Source organism: Phyllobates terribilis, unplaced genomic scaffold, assembly GCF_046119375.1.
Source record: "Phyllobates terribilis strain yellow unplaced genomic scaffold, ASM4611937v1 Scaffold_11__3_contigs__length_659146591, whole genome shotgun sequence".
NCBI classification, from domain to species: domain Eukaryota; kingdom Metazoa; phylum Chordata; class Amphibia; order Anura; family Dendrobatidae; genus Phyllobates; species Phyllobates terribilis.
This window is the reverse complement of record NW_027362771.1, coordinates 207,069,824-207,090,241: the sequence shown is the minus strand read 5'-3', so window position 1 is coordinate 207,090,241 and position 20,418 is coordinate 207,069,824. Positions and strand designations below refer to the sequence as shown.

The 20,418-nt window shown below is 42.5% G+C and overlaps 1 protein-coding gene across 6 annotated transcripts; it reads right to left on the bottom strand.

The window, feature by feature from the left end:
- Window positions 1-265: 265 nt before the first annotated feature.
- On the bottom strand, window positions 266-20,414 carry THAP5 (THAP domain containing 5). Of its 6 annotated transcripts, none has more exons than XM_073651981.1 (3): window positions 20,141-20,414; window positions 3,614-3,738; window positions 266-3,035 (listed from the first exon to the last, which is right to left on the bottom strand). In XM_073651981.1, exon 3 carries the CDS (start codon window positions 3,008-3,010, stop codon window positions 2,411-2,413), a length of 600 nt encoding a protein of 199 aa, XP_073508082.1. In that variant the 5' UTR covers window positions 3,011-3,035; window positions 3,614-3,738; window positions 20,141-20,414; the 3' UTR covers window positions 266-2,410. The 6 variants fall into 6 exon arrangements, with proteins under 6 accessions (XP_073508082.1, XP_073508080.1, XP_073508083.1 ...); XM_073651979.1 differs by lacking the exon at window positions 20,141-20,414 and adding an exon at window positions 20,001-20,134; XM_073651982.1 differs by lacking the exons at window positions 3,614-3,738; window positions 20,141-20,414 and adding an exon at window positions 19,818-19,936.
- Window positions 20,415-20,418: the final 4 nt, after the last annotated feature.

Below are 20,418 nucleotides of genomic sequence, written 5' to 3'. Positions count from 1 at the left end.
CACTGACGCCCTGTGCTCTTCACAGATGAAAACAGGTTCACACTGAGCACATGTGACAGACGTGACAGTCTGGAGACGCCATGGAGAGCGACATCATTCAGCATGACCGGTTTGGCAGTGGGTCAGTAATGGTGTGGGGTGGCATTTCTTTGGAGGGCCGCACAGCCCTCCATGTGCTCACCAGAGGTAGCCTGACTGCCATCAGGTACCGAGATGAGATCCTCAGACCCCTTGTGAGACCATATGCTGGTGCGGTGGGCACTGTGTTCCTCCTAATGCAGGACAATGCCAGACCTCATGTGGCTGGAGTGTGTCAGCAGTTCCTGCAAGATGAAGGCATTGAAGCTATGGATTGGCCCGCTCGTTCCCCAGACCTGAATCCGATTGAGCACATCTGGGACATCATGTCTCGCTCCATCCACCATACACTGTGCAGGAGTTGGCGGATGCTTTAGTCCAGGTCTGGGAGGAGATCCCACAGGAGACCATCCGCAACCTCATCAGGAGCATGCCCAGGCATTGTAGGGAGGTCATACAGGCACGTGGAGGCCACACACAATACTGAGCCTCATTTTCACTTGTTTTAAGGACATTACATCAAAGTTGGATCAGCTTGTATTGTGTTTTTCCACTTTAATTTTGGGGGTGACTCCAAATCCAGGCCTCCATTGGTTAATAAATTTGATTTCCATTGATGATTTTTGTGTGATTTTGTTGTCAGCACATTCAACTTTGTACAGAACAAAGTATTCAATGAGAATATTTCATTCATTCAGATCTAGGATGTGTTATTTGAGTGTTCCCTTTATTTTTTTGAGCAGTGTAGTAAGAAAATGGAAACTAGCTCAATGGTAGAAAAGTCAGGTACAGCTAGCTGCAACTCATCTGGAGCAGCGTGTTTACCAGATTGTTTTCCAAGCCTCCGCTCCCTGGAGATGTGGCACGGTGTCAGATTCTGAGGCAACAATTGCATATGACAGTTCTGAAGAATACTTCAAGAAAACAAACACTGCACTGGCTCGTAGGTAGCTTTCACCTTGCATTGCTCTTAGAAGAGACCAGTATACCACATACATGCCAGCAAGTGGTAGGTCCACATCCAAGCATATTTCTATAAAAAGAAAACCTCATTCACATGAACGTATGCAAATGAAGCAAACATGGATCCAAATCAGACACCCCAAATGGATAGCTTTCATGTGTATTTTGTCCTATTTTGAACATAAAATACAAATCAAAGTATGAATATTTTTACAAGTTCTATTAACCATTATATTGAGACGCACGCCACTTAATGAATTAGGCGCATCATTTAAGTGCTGTGCGTCTCCACTAGGGCCATCACTGCCTGTGACCACGGGATTATGCTGCACTGACGGCATGCCTTACTTTCTTTGATCCGCGATGAACCCCAATGCCATTATTGTGGGGGAAACGTGTCTGGTTTTGGGTATGGGACATGCATTCCCGGGATATAGAGCATGTCATCGTGAAGATAAGTAGTCATGCATTTTGAAGTGTGGATCCTGGATGCTAAATAATTTATGTGCCTTGACTGTTTATAGCTGGATCCTTTTTGAAGGGTCTATTTTTCAGCTGCGTTAGAGATCGACTTTCCTCTCTCAATTGCTAATTGTATACTGCTTGATAGGGCGAGTTTCCCTATATGATATACTTTTAAATACTGCTTATAAATTTGTGGATGGTGGTTTATTAATGATATTGGACTGATATTGGCACACATCCAGGGTACTGTTTGATTATTCTACCTGTGCTGCAGTTTAGATTTAGGTGTGAAAGTGGAGTGGGGACGCCATATCGAACATATTAGGGTGCCAACCTCCGCTGACAGACCGTGACATTATAGGATTTACTAGGGCATGCTAGCCCTCTTTTGTATTTTATTCTGCTAATTGAAGGTAGATACACCTTTTCTATGAATATTTGTTGCATGGAGAGTTTTTAATTATAATAAATATAATAAATTAAAAAGTTATATATTTTAGGGGTTCATTTTTTCTTGGTTTGCCATTGATTGGGGCCCCATTCCACATTACGTTTTTTTGGCATAATGGACACACACCCCATGGCAAAGTTGGCTGGGACTAGCATGAAAATGCCCAAAGTAGCAAAACTGGTGAAAACACCTTGATAAATCGGACCCATAAACTAAGCACAACCGCAAAAACTTTATTGTATACTAAAAATAAGATCTGTAAAATACTGAAAAAAATAAACTGGCAGCCCTGTAAAGACCTGCGCCCGGCCCGTGAGACCTATGTGGCTGCAGAGTTCAGCCACTGCAGAAACCACAGTCCGTACATGAGCCGTGATACACAGACAGGAGAAACCAGCCTTATATGGCTCAAGATGACTGTAAACCATAGTAATAAACATTCTGTAAACACATTTATTCTATGACTGCAAAATCAAAGTTCTTTTGACAATTATCAAGAATTTCCAACTTTTCATCAGATAACAAGTTTTCTTCCTTTAACTGTCCAATAAGCTCCTCTAAAAACCTCAGGCGACCAAGCGTGACATTTTCCTGCACTTCTAGCAGTGCTATTTTGGACTGGAGTTTAGTTATGGTTTTCCAGAGACTGTTCCTGTCGTGTCTGCAGTATGAATGCTCCATTTCTAAAATCTCATCAGCTGTGTCCGAGTCATTGGAAGAAACGTGCTCCATATCGAGGTTTTCCACATGAGTGACTTGATGGTCCTGTAAGATGGGCTGACTTGTCAAAATACTTTGTTTTGCAAAGTCTTCTGGGACAATGATGGTTATGACGGATTCTTCGGCTGAGCCCTGTTGCTCTATTGTTTGTTTAATAGCAGGGAACACCAGTGAGCTGTCAGACGTCTGTGGTTCATTGCTGAAATATAGATGACATCTATGCAGATTTTCTGACACAGTGTCAGACGGCTCTGCTAATGGCACTTCAGAAGGCATATCTTCCAGGGATGATGCATGATGCAACTCGAAAGTCATTGTCTGGCAGGTTGGCATTTCACAGTCTGATTCTGTCAGTTTCCTGAAATGGTAATGCCATACATTAGTGTTCAGAGTATGCTGTCATGTTCAGGAACAAGGGTTTAAATGGGATGAAGGCATCTACAGCTGAAGAGGGTTATTCTAATATAGAATATTATCCCCTATGCATAGTATAGATGATAACTTTTTGGTCATTGTTGATCCAACTGCTGGGACTCCCAGCAATCCCAAAATCTGGGCTCTGCAGACCCCCGTCTTGAATAGAGAGAAAGGGCACATGCTCCATTCAGCACTCCACTATGCTTTCTCCAGAAGTCCTATAGACAATGGATGGAGTGGAGGCCAAGAATGAGCACATTCAATTCAAGGATCTGCAGAGCGCCCTTCTCGAGATCACTGGAGGTAGCAGCATTCTGATCCCCAACTCTATAGATAGGAGAAAAAAGGATATTACCAAAATAGTAAGTTAAGCCTGATATTAGATTATACGCAGGTAAAAGACAACACTTCATATTAGATCCTACCATAAAAGTCCTATGTACAGATAAATTAGGGCATGGGCTATATTTCTATACTCAATACAACAGCTGAGACAAAGCTTTGTCAGATTTTATTTACCATTTAATTTTCAATGGATCCAAAGTTTCCTTACACTATTAGTACAAGGTGCCATTGCCCTTCATCAAACACTTGGGGTGGATAAACTTTCTTACACAGGACATAGTGTTATAGGCTCTCATTGTCTGGAAACAAACAAGCATTAATGAAACAGTTTTTTATGCAGTTTCCTGAGCTGCAAACGGGAGGGATCCAAATAAAGATCATACTATAAAACATAGAATTAAGCAACAAGTTATGTTTATAATGGGTGTGTGTGTATGTATGTATGTATGTATGTATGTATGTATGTATGTATGTATGTATGTATGTATATATATATATATATATATATATACATACACACACATACATACATATACACACATACAGTATATATATTTTACAGACCAAAAGTTTGGACACACCTCATTTAAAGATTTTTCGTATTTTCATGACTATGAAAATTGTACATTCACACTGAAGGCATCAAAACTATGAATTAACATATGTGGAATTATATACTTAACAAAAAAGTGTGAAACAACTGAAAATATGTCTTATATTCTAGGTTCTTCAAAATAGCCACCTTTTGCTTTGATGACTGCTTTGCACACTCATGGCATTCTCTTGATGAGCTTCAAGAGATAGTCACCGGAAATGGTCTTCCAACAATCTTGAAGGAGTTTCCAGAGATGCTTAGCACTTGTTGGCTTCACTCTACGGTCCAGCTCACCCCAAACCATCTCGATTGGGTTCCGGTCTGGTGACTGTGGAGGCCAGGTCATCTGGCGTAGCACCACATCACTCTCCTTCTTGGTCAAATAGCCCTTACACAGCCTGGAGGTGTGTTTGGGGTCATTGTCCTGTTGAAAAATAAATGATGGTCCAACTAAACGCAATAAGGATGGGATAGCATGCCGCTGCAAGATGCTGTGGTAGCCATGCTGGTTCAGTATGCCTTCAATTTTGAAAAATCCCCAACAGTGTCACCAGCAAAGCACCCCCACACCATCACAACTCCATGCTTCACGGTGGAAACCAGGCATGTAGAGTCCATCCGTTCACCTTTTCTGCGTCACACAAAGACACGGTGGTTGGAACCAAAGATCTCAAATTTGGACTCATCAGACCAAAGCACAGATTTTCACTGGTCTACTGTCCATTCCTTATGTTCTTTAGCCCAAACAAGTCTCTTCTGCTTGTTGCCTGTCCTTAGCAGTGGTTTCCTAGCAGCTATTTTACCATGAAGGCATGCTGCACAAAGTCTCCTCTTAACAGTTGTTGTAGAGATGTGTCTGCTGCTAGAACTCTGTGTGGCATTGACCTGGTCTCTAATCTGCGCTGCTGTTAACCTGCGATTTCTGAGGCTGGTGACTCGGATAAACTTATCCTCAGAAGCAGAGGTGACTCTTGGTCTTCCTTTCCTGGGGCGGTCCTCATGTGAGCCAGTTTCTTTGTAGCGCTTGATGGTTTTTGCAACTGCACTTGGGGACACTTTCAAAGTTTGCCCAATTTTTCGGACTGACTGACCTTCATTTCTTAAAGTAATGATGGCCACTCGTTTTTCTTTACTTAGCTGCTTTTTTCTTGCCATAATACAAATTCTAACAATCTATTCAGTAGGACTATCAGCTGTGTATCCACCAGACTTCTGCACAACACAACTGATGGTCCCAACCCCCTTTATAAGGCAAGACAACCCACTTATTAAACCTGACAGGGCACACCTGTGAAGTGAAAACCATTTCCGGTGACTACCTCTTGAAGCTCATCAAGAGAATGCCAAGAGTGTGCAAAGCAGTCATCAAAGCAAAAGGTGGCTACTTTGAAAAACCTAGAATATAAGACATATTTTCAGTGGTTTCACACCTTTTTTGTTAAGTATATAATTCCACATGTGTTAATTCACAGTTTTGATGCCTTCAGTGTGAATGTACAATTTTTAAAGTCATGAAAATACAGAAAAATCTTTAAATGAGGTGTCTCCAAACTTTTGGTCTGTAATATATATATATATATATATTATATATATATATATATATATTATATATATATATATATATATGTGAATTATCTGCCAATCCTCAGCAGGACTCTTCCTCTACTACCCCTCCTTCTCCCTGTTTAATATCCTCCCTACTCACACCTCTCCCCTAATTCTCCAAAATTAACCCCTAAAGGACCTTGGGATTTTAAGTTTTTGAGTATTCGTTTTTTGCTCCCCTTGTTCCCAGAGCCATAGCGTTTTTATTTTTTGGTCAATATGGCCGTGAGAGGGCTTATTTTTTTGCGGAACGAGTTGTACTTTTGAACGACATTACTTGTTTTACCATATCGTGTATGGGGAAAAAATTCCAAGTGCGGTGAAACTGCAAAAAAGTGCAATACCACAGTTTTTTTTTTTTTTATGTTAACTAAATGCTAAAACTGACCTGCCATTCTTATTCTCCAGGTCATTACGAGTTCGCAGACACCAAACATGTATAGATTTTTTTTTTTTTTTAAGCAAAGTTTGGATTTTTTTTCCACCACTTAAATAAAAAATAAAGGCACCATTTTCTGAGACTCGTAGCGTCTCCATCTTTTGGGATCTGGGGCCAGATGAGGGCTTATTTATTTTTTGTGTGCCAAGCTGACGTTTTTATTGATACCATTTTGTGGAAGATCCGATGTTTTGATCGCCCTTTATTGCATTTTATTGCACTGCTGCGATGACCAAAAAAACGTAATTCTTGCGTTTAGAATTTATTTTTTGTTACGCCGTTTACCAATCGGATTAATTATTTTTTTATATTGATAGATCAGGCGGTTCTGAACACGGCGATACCAAATATGTGTATGTTGTTTTTTTTTTTTTTATTATTTTATTTTGAATGGGACGAAAGGGGGGTGATTTAAACTTTTATTTTTTTCTTTTTTGAATATTTAAAAAAAAACATTTTTTTAATCCTGAAAGCTTATCTTCCACGTCTAATTCATGGTTTATTGGAGGATGATCCAGACAGGCGGCTGCAATTTAGTGAGATTATGCTTAACAAAATTGAAGAAAATCCAGTAATTTTAGATAACATTATGTGGAGTGATGAAGCTTCTTTCAAATTATCCGGCCATATTAACAGACATAATTGTATTTACTGGTATAATGAGAACATGCATTTAACATTAGAGCAACAACTAAATGAGTCTGGTGTCAATGTTTGGGGTGGTATTTCAAGTTTTGGTGTTTTAGGACCAATATTTTTTGATGGAACAGTCACAGGAGAGAAGTATCTCGAAATTCTAATCAATCAAGTTGTTCCCCAGATACAGAAACAGCCTAATTCAAATGACCTTTATTTCCAACAAGATGGGGCCCCTCCACATTATTCAAGAGTAGTCCGCGAGTATCTTGATGAAACATTTCCTAATAAATGGATTGGTCGAAGAGGCCCACTTGATTGGCCGGCACGTTCACCAGACTTGACCCCAATGGATTTTTTCTTTTGGGGAGTACTCAAGGACAAAGTTTATAGTCGAAAAACCAAGAAGTGTCAGTGATTTGAAAAATTACATAAGAGATGCATTTCAAGAAATTAATACCCAAAGAGACTTGTGCAAAAAAGTTTGTCGAAGCGTAAGAGGCAGACTTCAAAGCTGTGCACATTGTAATGGAAAACAGTTTGAGCACCTGCGTTGATAAAATTTAAGGGCTTTTGTATTATTGTTCAGAATAAAATTTAATTGTCAATGTTATGTTTGTGTTATTAAATATAATTTTATATATAAATCAAAATAAAAGTTATTTCTGGCCACCTACTTTTGGATATATCGATATCTATATCCAAATATAAAATCCAGAAAAAAAACAAAACAAAACAGTAGTAAGACTAATGTTTCTCTTCTCTTTATTACTCACCTATGCTTGGCTTAAAAATCTGCAGGGGAAAAACTACTACAAAAGCACAGCCTTAACCCCTTTACAACCCAAGGTGGTTTGCACGTTAATGACCAGGTCAATTTTTACAATTCTGACCACTGTCACTTTATGAGGTAATACCTCTGGAACGCTTCAACGGATCCCGCCGATTCTGAGATTGTTTTTTCGTGACATATTGTACTTCATGATTGTGGTAAAATTTCTTCAATATCACTTGCGTTTATTTGTGGAAAAAAAAGGAAATTTGGCAAAAATTTTGCAATTTTCAAAATTTTAATTTTTATGCCCTTAAATCAGAGATACAGTACAGACCAAAAGCTTGGACACACCTTCTCATTTAAAGATTTTTCTGTATTTTCATGACTGAAAATTGCACATTCACACTGAAGGCATCAAAACTATGAATTAACACATGTGGAATTATATACTTAACAAAAAAGTGTGAAACAACTGAAAATATGTCTTATATTCTAGGTTCTTCAAAGTAGCCACCTTTTGCGTTGATGACGGCTTTGCACACTCTTGGCATTCTCTTGATGAGCTTCAAGAGGTAGACACCGGAAATGGTTTTCACTTCACAGGTGTGCCCTGTCAGGTTTAATAAGTGGGATTTCTTGCCTTATAAATGGGGTTTGGACCATCAGTGGTGTTGTGCAGAAGTTTGGTGGATACACAGCTGATAGTCCTACTGAATAGACTGTTAGAATTTGTATTATGGCAAGAAAAAAGCAGCTAAGTAAAGAAAAACGAGTGGTCATTATTACTTTAAGAAATGAAGGTCAGTCAGTCCGAAAAATTGGGCAAACTTTGAAAGTGTCCCCAAGTGCAGTTGCAAAAACCATCAAGAGCTACAAAGAAACTGGCTCATATGAGGACCGCCCCAGGAAAGGAAGACCAAGAGTCACCTCTGCTTCTGAGGATAAGTTTATCCGAGTCACCAGCCTTAGAAATCGCAGGTTAACAGCAGCTCAGATTAGAGACCAGGTCAATGCCACACAGAGTTCTAGCAGCAGACACATCTCTACAACAACTGTTAAGAGGAGACTTTGTGCAGCAGGCCTTCATGGTAAAATAGCTGCTAGGAAACCACTGCTAAGGACAAGCAACAAGCAGAAGAGACTTGTTTGGGCTAAAGAACACAAGGAATGGACATTAGACCAGTGGAAATCTGTGCTTTGGTCTGAGGAGTCCAAATTTGAGATCTTAGGTTCCAACCACCGTGTCTTTGTGCAACGCAGAAAAGATGAACGGATGGACTCTACATGCCTGGTTCCCACCGTGAAGCAAGGAGGAGGAGGAGGTGTGATGGTGCTTTACTGGTGACACTGTTGGGGATTTATTCAAAATTGAAGGCATACTGAACCAGCATGGCTACCACAGCATCTTGCAGCGGCATGCTATTCCATCCGGTTTGCGTTTAGTTGGACCATCATTTATTTTTCAACAGGACAATGACCCCAAACACACCTCCAGGCTGTGTAAGGGTTTTTTGACCAAGAAGGAGAGTGATGGGTGCTACACCAGATGACCTGGCCTCCACAGTCACCAGACCTGAACCCAATCGAGATGGTTTGGGGTGAGCTGGACCGCAGAGTGAAGGCAAAAGGGCCAACAAGTGCTAAGCATCTCTGGGAACTCCTTCAAGATTGTTGGAAGACCATTTCCGGTGACGACCTCTTGAAGCTCATCAAGAGAATGCCAAGAGTGTGCAAAGCAGTCATCAAAGCAAAAGGTGGCTACTTTGAAGAACCTAGAATATAAGACATATTTTCAGTTGTTTCACACTTTTTTGTTAAGTATGTAATTGCACATGTGTTAATTCATAGTTTTGATGCCTTCAGTGAGAATGTACAATTTTCATAGTCATGAAAATACAGAAAAATGTTTAAATGAGGTGTGTCCAAACTTTTGGTCTGTACTGTATGTCACACAAAATAGTTAATAAATAACATTTCCCACATGTCTACTTTACATCAGCACAATTTTGGAAACAATTTTTTTTATTTTTATTGGGGAGCTATAAGGGTTAAAAGTTGACCAGCGATTTCTCATTTTCCAACAAAATTTACAAAAACATTTTTTTTTTTTTTTTTTTTTTTTTTAGGGACCACATCATATTTGAAGTCACTTCGAGGGGTCTTTGACAGAAAATACCCCAAAGTGACACCATTCTAAAAACCACATTCAAGAACTTTATTAACCCTTCAGGGGCTTCACAGGAATTTTTGGAATGTGGAAGAAAAAAAATTAACATTTAACTTTTTTCACAAAAAATGTTATTTTAAACCCATTTTTTTTTTCATTTTCGCAGGGGTAACAGGAAAAAATGGACCCCAAAATGTGTTGTGCAATTTCCCCTGGGTACGCAGATACCCCATAAGTGGGGAAAAACCACTGTTTGGGCGCACGGCAGGGTTCGGAAGGGAAGGAGCGCCATTTGACTTTTTGAATGTAAAATTTGCTTGAATAATTAGTGGACGCCATGTTGCATTTGGGGAGCCCCTGATGTGCCTAAACAATGGAAACCCCCCACAAGTGACACCATTTTGGAAACTAGATCCCTCAGGGAACGTATCTAGATGTGTGGTGAGCACCTTGAACCCCCTGGTGCTTCACAGAAGTTTATAACATTGAGCCGTAAAAATAAAATTTTCACATTTTTCCCACAAAAATGTTTTTCAGTCCCCACTTTTGCATTTTCATAAGAGTAACAGGAGAAATTGCACCATGCAGTTTGTTGTGCAATTTCTCCTGAGTAAGCAGATACCCCATATGTGGGGGAAAACCACTGTTTGGGCATATGGCAGGGTTCGGAAGGGAAGGAGCACCATTTGACTTTTTAATTGTAAAATTTGCTTCAATAATTAGCGGATGTGCCCCTGATGTGCCTAAACAGTGGAAACCCCCCACAAGTGACACCATTTTGGAAACTAGACCCCTCAGGGAACTTATCTAGATGTGTGGTGAGCACCTTGAACCCCCAAGTCCTTTACAGAAGTTTATAACATGGAGCCGTGAAAAAAAAAAAAAAACTTTCCGCAGAAATGTTTTAGCCTCAATTTTTTTATTTTCACAAGGGTAAGGAGAAAATGGACCCCAAAAACTTTTGTGCAATTTCTCCTGAGTAAGCCAATACCCCATATGTGGGGAAAACACAGTGTTTGGGCGACGGCAGAGTTCAGAAGGGAAGGAGTACTGTGTGACTTTTTGAACGCAAAACCGGCTGGAATTGAGAGCGGACGCCATGTCGTGTTTGGAGAGCCCCTGATGTGCATAAATAGTGGAAACCCCCCACAAGTGACCCCATTTTGGAAGCTACACCCCTCAAGGATTTTATCAAGGGGTATAGTGAACATTTTGAACCTAGAGGTACGACACAGAATTTGATAACATTAGGTCATAATATTAAATAAGTTGTCATTAGTCTTGCGCGCTACTTGAGTTTGCATCGGGTACTGAGGTATGCACCATGTATCACGGGTGCTCGAGTGACATGCTCGAGTCCCCACCAGCATGTTTCACGGTTATTAGACACCCAAAAAAAAAAAAGATGCGGGGATCGCTCGTGCATGGCAGGCAATCCCCGCAAGGTTTTCTTGGCCGCGAAGAATATGGGGCGGAGACTCAAGCATGTCACTCGAGCACCCACGATACTCAATGCATACCCAAGCACCCGATGCAAACTCAAATGACGAGCACTTGCGCTCAACACTAGTTGCCATATCGTCTTTTTTTTTTTTTTAACTTTTGAAAAAAACAAAAAAAACAAAACACAACCCTAGCGTTTATTTTTTATGCCGTTCCTAGTGCGGTATGAGTGATTAGACGACTTTATTCTTCGGGTCGGTGCGACTACAGAGATACCAGAATCATATCAGGTTTTTATGATTGACAGCTGTCACACACTAAAAGATGCATTTTTTTGTAAAATCTAGTTTTTGCATCGCCATATTTTGAGAGCTATAATTATTCCATATTTTGGCCGACAGTCATGTGATGGCTTGTTTTTTGCGGGATGAGTTGACGTTTTTATTGGTGCCATTTTCAGGCATGTGACATTTTTTGATCGCTTTCTATTCCAATTTTTGGGAGGCAGAATAAACAAACCAACAATTCAGGTATTTTTTTTTTTTTATGCTGTTCCGCGTGTGGTAAAATTGATAAGGTAGCTTTATTCTTCGGGTCAGTACGTTTACAGCGGTACCACATTTATATTGTTTTTCTATGTTTTGGCGCTTTTACACAATAAAAGCTATTTTATAGAAAAAATTATTTTTTTGCATCGCTTTATTATGAGAGCTATAACTTTTTTATTTTTCGGCTGATGGAGCTGTATGGTGGCTTGTTTTTTGAGGGACGAGATGACGTTTTCAGCGGTACCATTTTTATTTATATTTGTCTTTGATTTTTTGATTGCGTGTTATTCCATTTTTTGTTTGGCGGTATGATGATTAAGCATTGTTTTTTGCTTCGTTATTTTTTTTTTTACAGTATTCACTGAAGGGGTTAACTAGTGGGACAGTTTTATAGGGCACATCGTTACGGACGCGGCGATACCAAATATGTGTACTTTTATTGTTTGTTTTTTTTTCATAATATTTATTGATGGGTACATTATATTTTTATTTTTGGTCGATTATTTTTTTTTATATTTTTACAACTTTTTTTTTATTTATTTTTTTAACTTTGAGTTTTTTTATTTGTATACTTTGTCCCACTATGGGACTTTCACTTTTTTTATTCTGATCGCCAGCATAGCATAGGAATGGAGCACCATCCCTGTGCCATGCAGGCTGTCAGCGCTACACAGTGAGAAGATAGTTTGGTCATGTACTGCGCATGACCAAAAAAATCTTCCTGCTGTCTGGTGACCAGGATGTTGTCATGACGACATCCAGGAAGCCGCGGCAGACAGTGCTGGAGGCCGGGAGAGGAGGCGAGTATACCGATCACCACCCAGTAGCCACCGCAATGCTGCGATCGACTTCGATCGCAGCATTGCGGGGGTTAATGTGCCGGGAGCGGTGCGGGACCGCTCCCTGCATTGTCACAGCTGACACCCGGTACTGTCAGCTGACACCCGGCGACGATCGTGCCCGCACAGCCTGTGTGCGCGCACGATCGCCATGACGTACTAATAAGGGTCAGGCGCTTAAAGCCCAGGGCACAGACGCGTATTAATACGTCATGGGCTTTAAAGGGGTTTTCCCCATGAACAAAAGTTGATTTTAATCAACAGATCTTTGAATAATAATAATAATAAGTTCCACAATTGGATGTGTTAAATAAAATGTTCCTGTGCTGAGATAATCTTCTAAATGTGCCCCTTCTGTGTACTGTGTAATGGCTGTGTCTGACCATGTATGGAACACGGTCTGATCATACCACAGCTCCTGGGAGGAAGCAAAAGAGTATACAGACATTACATGTATGGAATCACAAATCATTCTTTCTTTGAGGTAAAACATTGATTAAAAACAGGCAGTGAAATGTTGTACCACACAAAAAGAATCAGCTGTGATCCCGTGCAGTAATGTCTGTATACTCTTTTGCTTCCCCTCCTGCCCAGGAGCTGTGGTATGATCAGACCATGTTCCTGCACGGTCACACAAAGCATCACACAGTACACAGCAGGGGCACATTTATAAGATTATCTCAAACACATCCAACTGTGGAAATTATTCCAAGTTCTATTGATTAAAATGAACTTTGTTTGTGGGAAAACCTCTTTAAGCATCACAGCTTTTCACTAGGATATACTTCTTCAGTTTTATTAGTGGGGGTCAAACTTCCAACATGAAGGGGCCCCAGTGCACAGACACTTGTAAGTAGGGGACAGATTCAAACAGTATACCCTAAGTACAGTACAGACCAAAAGTTTGGACACACCTTCTCATTTAAAGATTTTTCTGTATTTTCATGACTGTGAAAATTGTACATTCACACTGAAGGCATCAAAACTATAAATTAACACATGTGGAATTATATACTTAACAAAAAAGTGTGAAACAACTGAAAATATGTCTTATATTCTAGGTTCTTCAAAGTAGCCACCTTTTGTTTTGATGACTGCTTTGCACACTCTTGGCATTCTCTTGATGAGCTTCAAGAGGTAGTCACCGGAAATGGTTTTCACTTCACACGTGTGCCCTCTGTCAGGTTTAATAAGTGGGATTTCTTGCCTTATAAATGGGGTTGGGACCATCAGTTTTGTTGTGCAGAAGTCTGGTGGATACACAGCTGATAGTCCTACTGAATAGACTGTTAGAATTTGTATTATGGCAAGAAAAAAGCAGCTAAGTAAAGAAAAACGAGTGGCCATCATTACTTTAAGAAATGAAGGTCAGTCAGTCCGAAAAATTGGGAAAACTTTGAAAGTGTCCCCAAGTGCAGTTGCTAAACCATCAAGCGCTACAAAGAAACTGGCTCACATGAGGACCGCCCCAAGAAAGGAAGACCAAGAGTCACCTCTGCTTCTGAGGATAAGTTTATCCGAGTCACCAGCCTCAGAAATCGCAGGTTAACAGCAGCTCAGATTAGAGATCAGGTCAATGCCACACAGAGTTCTAGCAGCAGACACATCTCTTCAACAACTGTTAAGAGGAGACTTTGTGCAGCAGGCCTTCATGGTAGAATAGCTGCTAGGAAACCACTGCTAAGGACAGGCAACAAGCAGAAGAGACTTGTTTGGGCTAAAGAACACAAGGAACGGACATTAGACCAGTGGAAATCTGTGCTTTGGTCTGAGGAGTCCAAATTTGAGATCTTTGGTTCCAACCACCGTGTCTTTGTGTGACGCAGAAAAGGTGAACGGATGGACTCTACATGCCTGGTTCCCACCGTAAAGCATGGAGGAGGAGGTGTGATGGTGTGGGGGTGCTTTGCTGGTGACACTGTTGTGCATTTATTCAAAATTGAAGGCATACTGAACCAGCATGGCTACCACAGCATCTTGCAGCGGCATGCTATTCCATCCGGTTTGCGTTTAGTTGGACCATCATTTATTTTTCAACAGGACAATGACCCCAAACACACCTCCAGGCTGTGTAAGGGCTATTTGACCAAGAAGGAGAGTGATGGGGTGCTACACCAGATGACCTGGCCTCCACAGTCACCAGACCTGAACCCAATCAATATGGTTTGGGGTGAGCTGGACCGCAGAGTGAAGGTAAAAGGGCAAACAAGTGCTAAGCATCTCTGGGAACTCCTTCAAGATTGTTGGAAGACCATTTCCGGTGACTACCTCTTGAAGCTCATCAAGAGAATGCCAAGAGTGTGCAAAGCAGTCATCAAAGCAAAACCTGGCTACTTTGAAGAACCTAGAATATAAGACATATTTTCAGTTGTTTCACACTTTTTTTGTTAACTATATAATTCCACATGTGTTAATTCATAGTTTTGATGCCTTCAGTGTGAATGTACAATTTTCATAGTCATGAAAATACAGAAAAATCTTTAAATGAGGTGTGTCCAAACTTTTGGTCTGTACTGTATATATGGAACGATAATAAGAAATAAGAAAAAACATACACAAGACTTCAAGAGCCTCAATTACCAAGACTCTCAGTCCTTCTTGCCCATAGCACCTCATTAGATCTGCACTGTCATTGGGTGCAATGGACAAGGGCACATTTTCTTGCAACCCTTGGCTACATCTGATATATACCACACTACTAGGGGGTGGTGGGGGGGGGGGGGGGAGTCGCATACATACATGGTGATGTGTTCAGATGCCCTTACGTTATCCACAGCAGGTGTCAGCAGTCTAACCATTTAGATGCCGTGGTCAATAGCAACCATGGTATTTAAATAGTAAAAGAAAAAGGGTTAGCCCTACACATTTGTGTGGTGCTGATTATTCTCGCTGCCATGAGAACTTACGAGGGTCCCCAGGTATGCCATCATTGTACTAGATGAATGAATTAACTCATACAAGGTCAAGTTCCCAAATGGGGCCAAAATAACAACACTTTATGTTTAAAAAATAGTAAGTTTTCACAATTATTATTGCGGAGTTTGCAGCAGCCCAACAGTGTTCGCTTCCCCTTGTTGCAGTGGACGTGTGTGGCCAAATAAGCCTTTCCACAGCCATGACTTCTGAAGTGTTCAGAAAACAACTGATAGAAAATAGTATGAAACGAATGGGACACATTGGGGCAGATCCACTAAACCATGAAAAATCCCTCAAATCTAAGTAGCCTATGCCGTTTGATAAATTTGGCGCATCTTCAAATTGCAGAGCCTAAGGCCCTGATGCACCAGAATTGTAGAGGAAAACTGCTTGAAATGTCAAATTCTGTGACTTGAGGTTTTTACGCTTCCTCCGCCAACTTTTCAAAAAGTGGGTAGTATTTAGCATGGAGGGGACATGGCCTAGACCAGGAGTCTCAAACATGCGGCCCGCCGGCCGCATGCAGCCCCTCCGGCTGCTTCTTGCGGCCCGCAGGCACATAGACCCCGTAGCGATCGCGGCTCTTTCCAGCAGACGCCGACATCAGCGCTGTAGTGTAGTGTATTGCCGCGCCGAGACCGGCTCTCTGCACAGCAATACCAGTGTCAGCCGTCGGCCTATCAGAGTCCAGAAGCTGACATCTGCGCATGGCAGTGACGTCATAAGCCGCTGCGCTGGGACGCAGATGTCAGCTGCTGGCCTCTGATAGGCCGGCGGCTGACACTGGTATTGCTGTGCAGAGAGCCGGTCTCGGCGCGGCAATACACTGCACTACAGCGCTGATGTAGGCGCCTGCTGGAGAGAGCCGCGATAGTTATGGGGTCTGTGCCTGCCGGCCACAGGTGCAGAAAGGACGCAGAAGGAACGGAGGACAGGTGAGAATCTTTTCTTTTTTTTTTCTCTGTCATGTGAAATACAGTGCACAGTATGGGGGACCTGGAGGGGAGACCGTGTCTGCAATACGGGGGGACCTGGAGGGGAGACAGTGTCTGCAATACGGGGGGACCTGGAGGGGAGACCGTGTCTGCAATACGGGGGGACCTGGAGGGGAGACCGTGTCTGCAATACGGGGGGACCTGGAGGGGAGACCGTGTCTGCAATACGGGGGGACCTGGAGGGGAGACCGTGTCTGCAATACGGGGGGACCTGGAGGGGAGACCGTGTCTGCAATACGGGGGGACCTGGAGGGGAGACCGTGTCTGCAATACGGGGGGACCTGGAGGGGAGACCGTGTCTGCAATACGGGGGGACCTGGAGGGGAGACCGTGTCTGCAATACGGGGGGACCTGGAGGGGAGACCGTGTCTGCAATACGGGGGGACCTGGAGGGGAGACCATGTCTGCAAGATGAGGATCAGTTCAAAAGGTGTATAGAAAATAAAATGGCATCACTAAAAATGTCACTTTGTCATTCAAATAATGCGGCCCCACCAAATTAAATGTTTTTCCGTGTGCGGCCCATATGCCCAGCTGAGTTTGAGACCCCTGGCCTAGACTGACCGAAAAATTCCTCCTAATTTATTCCCCAAAAGCAGCATAAAATTGCGACATATATGCTCCAGACTGAAATATATTTCTCACCATGGTGCATGGCAGCTAAAAGGTACGCCAAATTAAAAATAATTTACTTCATCGTACTCCTGCGCACCCTTCACACACAACACCAGTGTTGGTGAATCGGGGCCTAACTTTACATGACCTATTGGTTGGTTACTTTGATCCACTAAGCTAACCTACTTAAGCCACATCCACAAACCACTCTCCTTTACATAGAAAACCCACATCTATGACATACGCCACGTAAGGCAGTTTTTGGCTCCATGTAAGAATTGTAGTGCATGTACACCAGCCCCACTGCAATACACTGATGTGCCATGTCCCCCAATCTTCTCAGTGGCTGTAGACTCAAGGTATTGGATACCGGCAGGCTTATCTGATACTACATCCATATTCTCTAGAAACCAGAGGTTGTCATCTGAAAGATAGCCACAGATGTAAATGCTTAAAGGCAGGGCTGTGGAGTCGGTAAGCCAAACCTCAGACTCCTCAATTTCCCTGACTCCCGATACCTCACTACTCAGCATGTACATAAAGTGCAGCACAGATTCATCTCAACTAAAAGTCTAGACCCTCAGATCAGGAACAGAACAGACATTTATAGGACATTTCATAACTTTCCCAAATTCTTATGAAAACATTTACAGCACATCCTGCATTGTACTGCTGTACCCAATTTATTATTATATATTTTAGGAGTTGGAGTCATTTGATACCGACTTCACCAAAATGGACACAGACTCCAAAGCCCTGCTTAAAGAGAACCTGAAAGCTGACATTTGCTGCCTGATCCATGGGCAGCATGTAACAGACACTGGCTTTATAACAAACTCCGAACGTCTCAGCATTTCAGAATAAAATATAACTTAAAAGTCACCAGGGACCGAGCCACGCTGCGACTAGTCGGACAGGTAGGTCCCCGGCGGTTTCTCCCCGTCCGCTGCCCTAGAGTGACAGGACTCTGTACAAGTACACGCAGAGACCTGTCAATCACTGCCAGTGGGCGGGGAGAAACAGCCCGGGACCTGCCTGTCTGACTAGTCCCATCATTGCTCGGTCACTGGTGGCTTTTAAATAGTTTTCCCCTTAAAAAAAACAAAACAAAAAACACTGCAGCATTTCAGACTTCCACACATATATGGCTGAAATCATACAGCCAGTGCCTGATACATAGATAAACAAAGGTTGGCCTTTATATCTATAATCTGGTTGGCAGGTCATCCGTCATTACGTTATGCCTGTCACCCATTCGCCTGCTCAGTTACACATGAAAAAACAGGAGAACTAGTGAGTACATATGGCATAAAATAGATCTTTATATATAAATAATTAAAAAGCATCTATCAAAAGTTATAACATGCTCAATCATCAAAAATTCAATCTTCAATAAGAAAGGTGCAAAATGTAGAAAGGACCATTGTATCACCCAAATAGGTAATCCCCAGTGGTATATGAAGTTCCAGCTAAAAGCTGGAGTATGCACTGTGCATAAAAATTACATCTAAAGTCAAATAAATCCTACTTACCACTAAGTGTAGTGGGGAGCCAAAAGGGGGGACAATAGTGACCAGTTTCCTGGCAGAAAAGGAGCCCCAACGCACGTTTCGCCGCTGAAACAACTGGCTTTCTCAAGAGGCGTCGCCTGATACATGCTGTCTGCGGATTGGGTAGTATTCATCAGCTGTCAGGTTCCCTTTAAAGGAGTTTTCCTGGGCAGGTTTAACATTAACCAGGGGAGTGTAACATTGGGAATGCTAAGGGTATGTTCAAATGGCATTTTTTTTTTTTACTCATCATATTTGGTGCAGCGTTTTACAGTACCAGCATTATCAGATTTGAAAAGTCTTTTGCACATGCTGGGTTATTTTCCAGGCTTATTTTGAGCCCATTAGTGCTTTTGAAAGTAAGCAGCATGTCAGATCTTTCAGGCTAAGTGCCCACGATGCAGAAATGCTCCGGATTTTTCCTGAGCGTTTCTGCATCTCCCTGGCAGAAAAAACGCATGCGGATTGTACATGCATTTTTTTCTGCCAGGGACAAGTGTATGTCAAGCGTTTTGATCATGCGATTTCGCATGCGGGTTGACAAGCGCTTTCCAAGCGATTTTAGCATCACTTGGAAAGTGCTTGACAGCTTGGTCACACTCTATAAATCCATGCAACCGGCATGGATTTATATAGTGTGACCAAGTTAATAGTTAAAGAATAAAAATGGTAAAAAAAACATTATACTTACCTTCCGATGGTCCCCAGTCTCCTTCTCCGATGCGTCCGGTGTCTTGGGCGGCTCTCGGTGTAAAAGGACCTTCCATGACATCATTTAGTCATATGCCAGGTCACGCGACCGTCGACGTCATCGGTTGCATGACCTGTCACATGATTAAATGACGTCATGGAAGCTCCTTTTACATCATCGCAAGCCGACGGGCAGCCAGGACACACCGGAGAGAAGACCGCGTCACTAGCCATCAGAAGGTGATTATAATGTTTGTTTTATTTTCATTTTTTTATACAGGTAGTATGGTACCTGGGTCTGGATGAGAGTCTCCTCTTCTCCAAACCCAGGTACCATCCGTGCATTGAATTGCTTAATATCCACATGTAGTCATGCGGATATTAAGCGATTCAATGCAAGTCAATGGCTGCGGAAACTTCCGCAGCACATGCGGATTATCATTGGGGGACATGGTAGACCTTCTACCAAGTGATTTTTACGCGTTTCTGCGGCACGATTGCCGCTGCAGAAACGCTTAAACGCATAGTGGGCACACAGCCTCAGCGTTTGTGCAGCACTTCTCACCTATTCCAATAAAAATGCCGCCATCACCATCAGAGCCATAATAGGTCCATTCTCAGAGCTGAGCACAGGCCCCTATGACGCTGCAGGTTCCCAGCACACTTCTGCTCCAGTACAGCCGCTCACCGGGACTAGAGCTGCAGGTCAGTGCACTGCCGCCATCACCACAGCCCCTTCCATACACACCTTGCGCCGCCGGGCTATACCACTATATACACAGAGCCGGCCACCGACACGAGGGCTGCGAGGGGCACAATACCCACGGGGCAGCGCGCCTGCTCTTCCGCATCCGGGCACCTGACACCACGAGCATAGCCTGCGCTCACCTGGCGCTGGTTGTCAGAAGGAGCAGACGTTCAGCTGCCATCTTTGATGAGGGCATAACCTCACACCTAGTGACCCCCGTGACTGTGTCTGCCGGTTCATCATTAGTTAGTTATAACACGCTAGTGTACATCTACAGAAGCCGGGCGGAAGCTGCTGACTCATCCCATAGAGCCACACAGAGCCCGCTAGCACTCCTCCAGGTAACAGATCACATGGAGTAACTCCGCCCACGCTCCGCTCTTCCCGCGCTAATGACGCAGGGCCTCGGCGGAAGTGA

Bases quoted from the DNA above. Each gene is read 5' to 3' on its own strand.
- THAP5 (XM_073651977.1), bottom strand. From the start codon at position 20,196: ATGCCCTCATCAAAGATGGCAGCTGAACGTCTGCTCCTTCTGACAACC. The intron at 3,036-20,140 runs GTGAGCGCAGGC...TTACCATTTCAG, and splicing joins CTTCTGACAACCAGCGCCAG to GAAACTGACAGAATCAGACT.